Source organism: Semicossyphus pulcher, unplaced genomic scaffold (genome assembly GCF_022749685.1).
Source record: "Semicossyphus pulcher isolate SPU_LCO1_2020_fin unplaced genomic scaffold, fSemPul1.0.p SCAF_8, whole genome shotgun sequence".
NCBI classification, from domain to species: domain Eukaryota; kingdom Metazoa; phylum Chordata; class Actinopteri; order Labriformes; family Labridae; genus Semicossyphus; species Semicossyphus pulcher.
The window spans coordinates 19,367,229-19,378,112 of NW_027211759.1; the positions used below are offsets into that span (position 1 = coordinate 19,367,229).

General features: G+C 43.0%; 1 protein-coding gene across 2 annotated transcripts; it reads right to left on the reverse strand.

Annotated features, from left to right (window-relative positions):
• Positions 1 to 20: 20 nt before the first annotated feature.
• ric8b (RIC8 guanine nucleotide exchange factor B) lies at positions 21 to 10,502 on the reverse strand. Of its 2 annotated transcripts, none has more exons than XM_069686922.1 (10): positions 10,369 to 10,502; positions 9,879 to 9,926; positions 9,158 to 9,787; positions 8,134 to 8,228; positions 7,114 to 7,264; positions 6,617 to 6,712; positions 6,269 to 6,413; positions 5,936 to 6,080; positions 5,165 to 5,284; positions 21 to 2,716 (listed from the first exon to the last, which is right to left on the reverse strand). In XM_069686922.1, exons 1-10 carry the CDS (start codon positions 10,450 to 10,452, stop codon positions 2,608 to 2,610), a joined length of 1,623 nt encoding a protein of 540 aa, XP_069543023.1. In that variant the 5' UTR covers positions 10,453 to 10,502; the 3' UTR covers positions 21 to 2,607. The 2 variants fall into 2 exon arrangements, with proteins under 2 accessions (XP_069543023.1, XP_069543022.1); XM_069686921.1 differs by having other exon boundaries at positions 6,617 to 6,715.
• Positions 10,503 to 10,884: the final 382 nt, after the last annotated feature.

Consider the following 10,884-nt stretch of genomic DNA (forward strand, 5'->3'; position numbering starts at 1 on the left):
ATGAGTCAAAAATCACGACATTACTTGTTCTCCATTTTATTAACATTTCAGTGGAAGCCTCACTACATAAAACAAGTGTGCTGCTATTTACAGTGTGTCAGGAACGTGCAAACAGAAACTAAACTGTTCCTGTTACAGATTCTTTCCAGGTGGAGAGGTGAGCAACATGCACGTTTGATTGAATCCACTACGATTAATGTAGGAAAAGAAGGTAAAATAAAGTGATCTACAGATGCACGGCAAATTAAAAGGAGAAACCTGAAGACGAAAGAGGAGACGCAAAACAAATGTTCAGATAAGTATGAACATTTTACTTCGGTCTCTGCACTGAAGTTGTTCTTGAGGCTTGTGGTGACTCAACCCCCTCACTAAGACACTTAATGCTGGTTTCTCCTTCTAACTTGTGACCTGTCTGTATATCTTAACTTTTCATGGCTCACCAAGCGGTAAAAGAAAAACTGATGAGACATGAAATTCAGGAAAGCAACTTATGAGTCGGGTTTTTTGTGCCTCAAGTCCAGAAAACCTCAATGTTGCGGAGATATCTGTGCGAACAGGCAGTGGTGAGGACTCACAGGTCAGGTGAGGAGTGTGCTCATGATTATTCACTGTTAAACAAGTGTCTCCGATTCCTTTAAGAACATGTTCTCTTGTTCCAGCAACATTCAGTTTGTCTGGACTGTAATCGGCTGAAAAACAAATGTGTCAGTAATCAGAGGCAGGGTTTCATGTCTGGTGCCAAATTTTAAGAACAGGTAGCTTTTAAATTATATTGAAGAGGGGGTATTGTTCTGTTTAACATTTTAAGACATATATATATATATATAATGCTACAATGTTGGATGTCCAGACTACACATGGGTGAAGTTTCAAATCTGTAGGTAAAAGTATGTTGGAGTAATCACCAGGCTTCTCAGCTCAGTCTGCAGGCTGCTGTGAATGCCAGGTTTCACGCAGTTTTTTTTTCTACACGCTGCACTTTGTGACGTCACAAAGTGCAGGCTTCAGAGAGCTGGCCAATCAGTGGAACGTGGGCTTGTAGGGGCAGGGTTTCCTTAAGGGGCAGAGCTGACTGAGTCGTTTCAGGGCCTGCACAGAGCACCAGTGTGAGAAAAGTGAGTTGTTTTTTTTTAACTGCAAATTATGCTAAGCTACTTCACACGTATCACAGAGTGAAATATGAAGCTTGAAATTGGCACAATACCCCCCCTTTAAATTACAGCAACATAAAGACGTATATATTTCTATCTTCATGTTCACTAGGAAACGTGTGGGTTTATAGAAAATTTGCAAAAATGTCAATCTAGAAAACAAAAAAACAAAAAAATCACATTACAGTGAAGTGATTTCACATCATGCAGATTTGGCAAAAGTAACATGAATTAGAAAACAATCGTTGCAGTTTTACACATTTCTTTGTCAAGATTTCACAACAGGCAGAAGCAATCTGTTTACTATCATCCACCATCACTTTACAGTGTTGATTCTAAAAAAAAGGAGACAGTCTTGTAGTCCAAATCTACGTTCAGTGACACGACAGTAAGCCAACAAGACCTGAATTTGGAAAGTTCCCCTGGCGACTAACTGAGTGCAACATTCATGATAATAAAGCACATACAGAGTGTGAGCTGCAGGTTCAAACTATCCACCGACACAACCTCATGTCTACTTATATTTCAACCCTGGACAGACCCCATGATTTTAAACCAACAACTAGATTCACTGTTTCCGATGATTCATGTTTAAATGAGTGTTTATAATGTGCACTTGAATTATCTAGAAAAACAAACATAAGAAACAAAACAGAAGAAACATATAAAAGTGAAAAAAGAAGGAATGATTATTCAGACCCAATTACACTTAAACCATAACAGTGCTTTCAATGAGATACACATGATCCAGCAAAAATTATATTATTACCTCTATTTTCTCAAACAAAGGAAGCCGTCAAATAAACAACGAAGGTGCAACAGTCACCACGGAGGCCTCCTGTGCTTTATGATGGCACTGCCACACGTCACGTCCACCTCCTCTTTGGAGGACGACTTCGGGCTGCGATGGGGCCTCTGTGGTTTGTTGAGCTGTGTCCCAGTTCAGGCCCGGATCCTTAGAAGTTTCTAGACTGAAAACATCGAAACAGGCCAAACAGTTGTTCTTTATCTCTGATCGGGGCGTAGAGAGGGATGCTGCCTTGTCTCACACCGCTCAGTTGTTTAATGATGTCAGGTGATTTTTTTCTCAACTATTAATCAATAATTGTATTCAAGGAGTAATCAGTATCTGGTACATATGAGTTAAATTAGAGGAAAGTGCATAATCATTTATACTGTAGTGTGTAATAAATGGATGCCTGGCAACATTTGGATTGAAACTAGTAATGTTATCTCATACATCCTGTTCCAGTTACCATGGTAATAAAAGCTAAAATGCCAATCCTGTTAAGTTGCATGTAAAAAATTTGAAGCTAACAGTACAGCGAGTGGACCTTCTGACTCTCTCGGAGAGTCATGTGGAGTCTCTCTCCAAGGATCAGGGCCTTGAAATGGGACACAGCTTTAGACGTGTTCGGGCCCAGTGAGCTCGTATGTGGCCTGGATGTGCAGGGCACTAGTCAGAGTCTGATCCTGAGTTATCTGCATGCGGATCACAGAGTGTTTCCTCAAGCGGTGCTAACGTCCCGTCGGGCCTGACCCCCATCGGCCGGATCACGTTCTGCCTGTGGACACAAAAAGCAAAACATGAATGATCAGCATGTTATTTAGGCAGGCTGTATATTACATTCATATTAAAGATATAATCCTGAAGTTCTCAGTTTCGTTCTATTTGTCGGCACCTTATGGCCATAAAAGCTAATTGCAGGGGCATATTTCCCAGATAACCAGACGTCAGTTTGCTCCGGTTGTAACTTCTGATTTTTCCTCGCTGACGGTCGCTTTCCTTTTTAGACGGTTTGCCTTCATCTGAGCGTCGAGTTTGTTTCTTTTTCTTTGTATTTTCACTTATTGTTGAAGTTGTATCTGTAGTCATCGATCTTTTCTTTGTTTGTTCAGCCATAGTAGATTACTGTTTACTCGCAACACTTGCAGAGACCGGAAAAGCAGCCGCTTAGCTCCGCCTACCCTCTCTGGCAGACCGACCACTGCTGGCTGATGGAGAACGTGTCACTAACTGGGTGCCGCGAATGTCGCCACAGACACCCAGTCCATAATAATACTATACACTGCAAATGCAAAGGCTTTCATCAGTGGGCCATAGGCTCAATCATCATTGTGTTACCTCATTCGATGATAGATAGTGATTTAACAGACATTTATTTACATGAAAATCTTCCAGATTACATCTTTAAATTGACCTTGTGTACATTTGCAAGTTACACAAACTCTGTTCAGGACCTTCTTCAGAGGGCTTTCACTTGTGCATCTTACTCTCTTACATCCAGAGCTCGAGGACCCTCACTTGACAACCCGGCCCCCTTCATGGACACTCACCCCTGTTTGGCCATCCGCTCTGCCCTCCTCCCCTCCCTCTTCTCTCCTCTCCTGTGGCAGTTTAATTACAGGATCAGCGCTCTGACTAATCTCCTCAAAGCCAGGCTGCCCCTTCATCCTAATCCAATTATACCTGCACTGAGTGTCACCACTCCCTCTGAGATGACTCATCAGAGAATCATCCATCAGAGATTTAAAGAGGACCTGTTTGCATTCAATTAAAATACATTCACATATAAATGGCTGTGTAATACCTACTGATTCCTGCAATCAAATCTAACTTTTCCTGGGAAATCTACAGTTTTTTGTTGTTTGGTTAAATATTATATATAATACACATTAACATTATATTTTAACTCTTCAGTGATGAAACCTGCAGAGCGGCAGCAGCAGCCTCAGGTCAAAGTCAGCAGGTACAATGAGGGCTAACACGACAAACAGACAACAACATGTAACATCATCTCTCCTAATTAGGGCAGAAAAGTCCCTCCTGTGCTCCTGTGTGATGAAGGACTGGGGGTCTGGCAGATGTAGGAGTGGGTGGTGGGTGGTGATGCAGAATATGTGCTAATTGGAGGACCAGTTAAGCAGTTAGGGGAGCACATTCTTGCCGGGCTCTGACCGATCTCCTTAGAGGCTGTACTCCACCATCATCACATCTCCTTCACTGAGGAAGAGAAGAAAGAATCTTCTTCTTCTGGGTGCACGTGCCTCATTACAGCTCAGCCCCCTTTTTTGGCTTCACAATGACGAGGTCAGCTTTCTTGTGTCTTCACATTTGTTCGACTGCGTCCCTTCCTCTTCATCCACGTTCCTCTGATATTGCTTTGTCTAGTAGTGCCTCTGTCTCAGTCCACTCCCTGTCTGGCCAATGACCCACTCCTCAGAATGAGAAGAATAAAGTCAGGACACGTGGTATTAAAGAGCTGAATGCGGCAACATAAAGGAACCGGGACTGTGTGTGCCAATTAGGTGATAATTAACAGTGTGGTGGTGATGATGCTGCAGTGGCGTGCCGGCAGCCTCCATTTACTCCCGCTGAATGCTGCGGCATGCTGGAAGTCCAGGCTAATTGAGGCTGCAGCTAACGGCAAGAGATTCTTCCTTTGATAAGTCAGTTGGCAGGGAGCATCTCAAGGTTACCTTTGTGCTAACGTTCGACTAATGTTAGCCTTTGCTCACTGAGGAAAGGTCAACACAAATACAGCAGGGAGGGCTCCATGCAGAGGAAACAACAAATAAGATCAATAATTTGAGTCGTTAAAAGTGTAAAAGAACTGAAAGTTTGTTTTTAGTTAGCCGCTTATCTTTTCCTTAAACAATCCTTCTATTGAGTCTTTCTAGATACAGACATCAGACCCTACAGGACAAACATAAGATACATATTTTGTGTGGATTTAAATATATATCTGAACCCCTGCTTCTTTTCTCGTGAGCTACAGGCCTTACTTGAATTAAAATGATCTTGTGTATTTTTATGTCGATCCTGATGGAGCCAAAACATTTATGACAACAGAATGTGTCCGACAGACAAAAGTGGTTTAAGATGCTGAAAATGTTACAGATTTTACTGAGCCTCTAAAAAAACAAGCTTTTTTTAAACATTGATAATATAATTATTAAAAGAGAGCAGATGAATGAGATGATTCTGAGTCCTTTCTCGTTTTTATATTTACCTTGATAACTTGTCAAACATATTGACAAGAATCTGGGCTTCGTACTCCTTCTGCTCCTCTGTCATCTCCTCGATCGGGTTCGGCATTGGTTCCTCTACATGACCAGTGATGGGGTTGATGCTGGAACAAGACGATAAGAAACCTCAATGTACATTACCATTATAATAATTATACATTATCAATGCATACCTGTTAATGTTTTGAACAAACTGATCAGTGCTTTATTTAAGCCTTGTCCTTGTTCTTGTCAAACCAAGTCGTTTCTATGTCACTTTCTTTTTACCTGCCTCAGCCAAAAATCCATCGAACGTCTCTGGCTAGTCAGAATGGCACTTAATGGGGAGATCATATCCCAAACTTGTACTGGGTACCAGTGAGCTTTTGAATTGATTTTACCGATTTCTTTTAAAGGGCCAGTACGCCGATTTTCAACCTCAGACCTATCATAGTAGAACGGGCGAAACCACAAGCTGTTTGTACAACTCTCTCCACAGCTGTGGCGCCAATTTCAAATATTATTGCTTCTATCGATTACAGAGAACACCAGCTTTGACTGACAGTGGCTTTTTCCAGGGGCGAACTGCTCCAGGTCTGGCCCCTGGCTATATTGCTGACCCTTTTATTTGCTCCACAGTCCAGCTCAAGACAAAAGGTGACTGTGCCTGCTCTGTACTGTGGAACAGCCTGCCAGAAGAAATTAGGCTTTACGGAAAGCACTTGTTTTAAAATAGTGCTGTACAAATAAAGTAAGTATAATCATGATGCACTCACTAAGGTTTTGCAATTTTGTACTCCTCTGTGTCTGAGTCTTCATCTTCAGAGTACTGAGTCTCTCCTCTCCCTCCTGCGAGAAGTCCTCGAGCCACCAGGAGTCCTGCTGCGTTCCCATATCCTGTGTACTTCAACAGGTTGTCAACTGCAAGACGACGACGCAGATACACAAGTTAGTGAAGTGACACGTAAACGAGCCATGCTGTAGCTACGCAGCAATCCTGCATCTGCTGAGCACGACTTTATCAACTGCACCCAAACGGAAACATCCTTCCTGTCCTCATCTGATGTGCTGTGACCCCCTCCCCCCTCGCTGCACTCCCCCCTGCTCACCGCTTTCTTTGCAGAGGACGAAGAGAAACTCTGCAGCCGTTTGCTTCACACCCATGTCAACATGTGTCATCAGGCGAACCAGCTTGTTTCTGACGGTGGTGCCAATCTCTGGCCTGATCTTCACATCCTTCAGTGGGGGAAGTACCTGAAGAAGCAGACATTATCAATAGTTCAGATTATTGTTTTCCGGGCACTGAATCCTGACCTTAGTGAATAGCTATAAAGGTGATTCAGCTCAGAAAAGGATCCTGGTGAGATGCAGTTCTTCAGCAGGGCAGAAGCTCCCCTCCCTTTAAAATGACACATTCTTCACTAGCCTCTCCGTTTAAATGTTTCCAGCTACTGTACCTGAGCTTTGATATATCTGCGGATCTCCCTGTGGTGTCTGGATCCTTCAGTCAGAAGGCTGAGCACCGGAGTCAAACCCTCTTTGTAGTTGGAGCCCTGCTTGGAGTGACACAAACCACAGACACTTCACAAGCTGGAACAGCGGCTGGATTTTAATCAGTAAATCACACACAGGTATTATTAGGGATTACAGGGTCCCTGTTTGCTGCATTCAGATACTAAGCCTACCAGGTCAAGCACTTCTTTCAGATATCAAACACAAGCAAAACGTAACAAATAGTTGCACCTTGGCTGGATTGATGTAAGTGCATGTATGTTTGTGTCAGGAGCATGAAATATTCCTGCTATCTCCTGTTCTACGATTTTTTATAGACATATTGAAGTATTAAATAAACTATCAACACATAAACAGATATAATGGACAAGTCATTAGCACTTTCTGTGTGTGAGGAACTCAACCTATTCTCTCTGTATTTGCTGCAGAGGATGAACTTTACCTTGTCGATCCGTTTCTCCATGAAGTCTATTAACACCTGGACGGCATCCATGTTTTTCCCTCCATACTTCTCTTGTCCTCCCTGAACAGGCAGGTCAATTAGCACGTCCAGACAGGACACAGGCAGGTTGTTCAGCAGGTTTATGGCATGGCTGGAGAAAAGGAATCAATATTAAAATATATTCGTGCAACTCTTATCTGTGCCACGTCGTTTACTACACAACAACCTATGTTGTCAAAATTAAGTATCACAGTGAGAGTGTGGGAGAGAAATACATCGCTCATCACTCTGTGGATTGTGTGTGTTAAGAAAATAGATTCTGCCTCCTAAATGTTGGTAGATTTATCAAAAGGTGCTTTATAAGTGTGTACAAAGTTGCTACTGAGGCAAATTTGCTGCTCGTATTCAGTTATAAAATCCCAGCACACCAAGGAGCCTTCTCCTGCCAGCTGCTGACAGCGCCATCAGCTGAAGAGTCGGTGGACTCTGGACAGAGCAGGTTGTAACACCTGTTCTGGCACATACTCAAACGACAACAGAGTCATGTTGGACAATGGGCCAAACTGTAGTGACAAAAATCAGTGACATTCACGTGACACTGTTTTGATTTCAGTCCATGGCCACAGATTCTTTGCATTCCTGCATAAAATGACCCTGAGAAGAAGCTCGTGCTGCAGTTGTAAATGACCTCATAGCATTTCAAAGATAAAACACCCAACAATTCCCATAACACTGCTTCTGAATCAGTCATGAGGTCTTGTATTTGCTGTGAGCTGCTCTCTCACTCACACCAGTCTGCTGGGTGAGCGCTGCTGTGAGCTTTTCTGTGCAAATCAGTTTCCTAGAAAGTTTGGTTGACCTCGTGGCTAAACCGCAACACTCTAGTCAAACACACAATCACCAAACACAGAAGATTTGCATTATGGGACCATTTCATCCTTGTTTTGATTTCAGGTTGCAAAGTGCAGAGTGCCTTAATGTAACGTCGATGGTGAGAGCAGAGGAGAGCAGATTTCCCACCTGTGGGCTTCCTCTGTTTTCTCCTCTGTTTCAGTCTTCTGCATCAACAGGTGACGGAGGATGGCAGCGATCAGTCTGAACTGGTGGTCGTCCTCCTGTCAAATCAAGGATGTGAAAAAAAACCATGAATTCCAATCACACAATCCATTTCTATTCAGAGGCAAAGCTCAAACACAAAGGTATTCTACTGTATACGGCAGACTAATCGTTACGGTATTCATATGCAGGACAATATGGAGGTGTAATATCAAAGCGAGGAGGGGCAGTGAGCTGGGAGACTTTTATGTTTTAGATGTATGGATGGCACTACTTAAACTCTGTTTCAAGTTAAAAGCAAAGGCCAGCTGTCTTAAACTACTCGACCCATCACTGCTCGTCTAAAGCGCGAGGAGACATGAGAGAACATCTTATAATCTAGATACAGAAACACGAGGAGGAAGAGGAAGTTTGGATTTCTACAGAGTGAAAGAGGAGGGAAGAACTAAGTCTGGTCTCATCAAGACTTACACTGTTAGATGAAGCCTTTGCTGTCATGTGACCCCTTCAGTCAAAATTGCATGAAATACGTAAAGCATGTTTGAAACACCTTCTTAGACAAGACTTCCAAGTTTGAAATCAGCTAGAGCTACAAACTGTGACATGATATATAGATCATGAAGGACATTAATCACAATGAAATATAATATACACCTGACACATGGTCCAAAAGCATACATCCTAAATATTGTCCTATTTCATTCACAGTATAAGGATGTAAAGTGTTTTGTCTGTGTATGCAGCATCCCTTAGTGCCACCTTAGTTACACAGCTTATCATACATTACATTTGTGCTCCTGATAGTGACTGAACCGATGTGTATTATGTGTCTCTTTCTTCCTGATAGGGTACATAGTCTTAGCATGAACTGAATATTTAAGTATCTTGATTTATAATGTTTGAATCCAGAAGTTAAGTGGTAAGTGTCTTCCTCAGAAAGACATAAAACAGCCCATATATAAGATACAGACTCACACAATACACTCACCTCGCCACCAGTGTAAGACAGCGTGAGGTTGAAGCTGGCTTTAAGTGCCTCCATTGCTCGTTCATTGTCCTCTGCAGGCATGGGTGAGGCCTGTGGGTCTGGCCGGGCAGCTTCATAGGTACCAACCCAGCGCACATCCAAGGTGTGCTCCAGCACCTCTGTCAGGAGTTTCACAGCATGCCATTCTCTCCTCAAAACCCCTCTCACATCAGGTCTCAAGGCAGACAGCAGGAAAAGAAGCCGCAGAGTGAACAGGCCCACCTCGTGGTGCCATGTGGAGGCTGTATGCAAACTCTTGCAAAGGCCGTGAGCCAGCTGCACATCTACACTAACCTGCTGAGCTGCAGTGCTGTTGTACACTACATTGCATAGGCACTTCAGAGCCTCCACAACCACCCTCTCCTCCTCCTCTGACTGGGTGTCTTCCTGAAGGCTTTTTTGGTTGTCACCTTCTTTCTCTCCAGCCTGCAGCCTCGCCATCCGTCCAAGGGTCAGCATGCCCTCCCTGGTGGCTACAGGGGAGAGGACATGCTTGTCTCTGGACAGGATGCGGAGTGTCTCCAGACATGTCTTCTGACAGCTGGGCTGCACCTGCCTCCCAAGTACTGTCAAAACACTCTGACACAGCTTCTGAAATGACAGAGAGAGAAGATTATAGATTAACAAATAACTGGGCTACCACGATCATCTGAAAACAAACCACTCAGATAACTATACTCACACTCCGCAGGGTCTCCTCCTTTTGCTCAAAGCTGAAGGTGTGGCTGTTCTGAAACAGATAAGATGCTCATTGACGATGCTAAACGTTTCAGCCTGACATGTCACAGACACATTAAACATGTTTCAATACAAAAAACCCCAAGCCTGTTTGGAAAGGATGTAAATTACAGAGTCCTCCTTTAAACAGCTTATGTATATATATATATAACATTTTAACATCTACGTAAAATAACATGGTGTCTGAGCATTAGCATTAGCACCACTACTTTGGTGTTGTAAACTACACACAAAAGTCCAGTTTGTGTCATTCATAAATTCGGTTAGATGTGTTCAACGATGCAACATTATATATTACATAATAGCGCAAATATCTCAGCCAGGCTTTCTGTGAAGATGTTTAGCTTGCTAAGAAGCTAGCTGTTAGCCTGCTAGCTAACATTAGCACCGCCGTTTGTTTTGGTTGACGTAAAAAGGGAGGAGAAGCGACTCACCTCTCGATTATACTGCTGAAGGAGCTTCTCGGTGTCCTCCTCATTTGCAGTGTCCAGCTGTGACAAGATGTTATTTAAATCCATGGTGGCTCTCTGAGGAAAACGGGTGGTTAGCTTGGTTTAGACGTGACGAGTGTTGTGCAGCTAGCTAGCTAGCTGGCTGGCTGGCTGGCAGGCTAGCTGAATGTGACAGAGTCAGGTCTGCGGCTGTCAGAAGGGAAACTCCCCTGCTTGTTTCCATCACCGACAGGGTTGTTCGGTCTCTCCACAGGTTTTATCCAGAGTTATACAGTTTTCAAGTAGATAAAAGTATTTAGACAAACCATACAACAGTCACCCATGGTTTGGAATATATTGTGATTGTGATCAGATAAATAAGGGAAGGAGACAGAATGAATGAATCAATCAGGGTGCAGGTGTGTAAGCCTGTACACCTGTCTTTTTTTTATTTTTTTTACATAGGGTTATTTAAAGAGAATTTAAATCATTTAAAGAAGTAAATAATATGGGGGATTG

Excerpts from the sequence above, each read along its gene's own strand:
- ric8b (XM_069686921.1), bottom strand. The coding sequence starts at position 10,452 with ATGGATTTAAATAACATCTTGTCACAGCTGGACACTGCAAATGAGGAG. Across the intron at positions 8,229-9,157 it reads TGTCTTACACTGGTGGCGAG|GAGGACGACCACCAGTTCAG; the intron begins GTGAGTGTATTG and ends TTGATTTGACAG. Across the intron at positions 6,716-7,113 it reads TGGAGAAACGGATCGACAAG|CAGGGCTCCAACTACAAAGA; the intron begins GTAAAGTTCATC and ends TGTCACTCCAAG.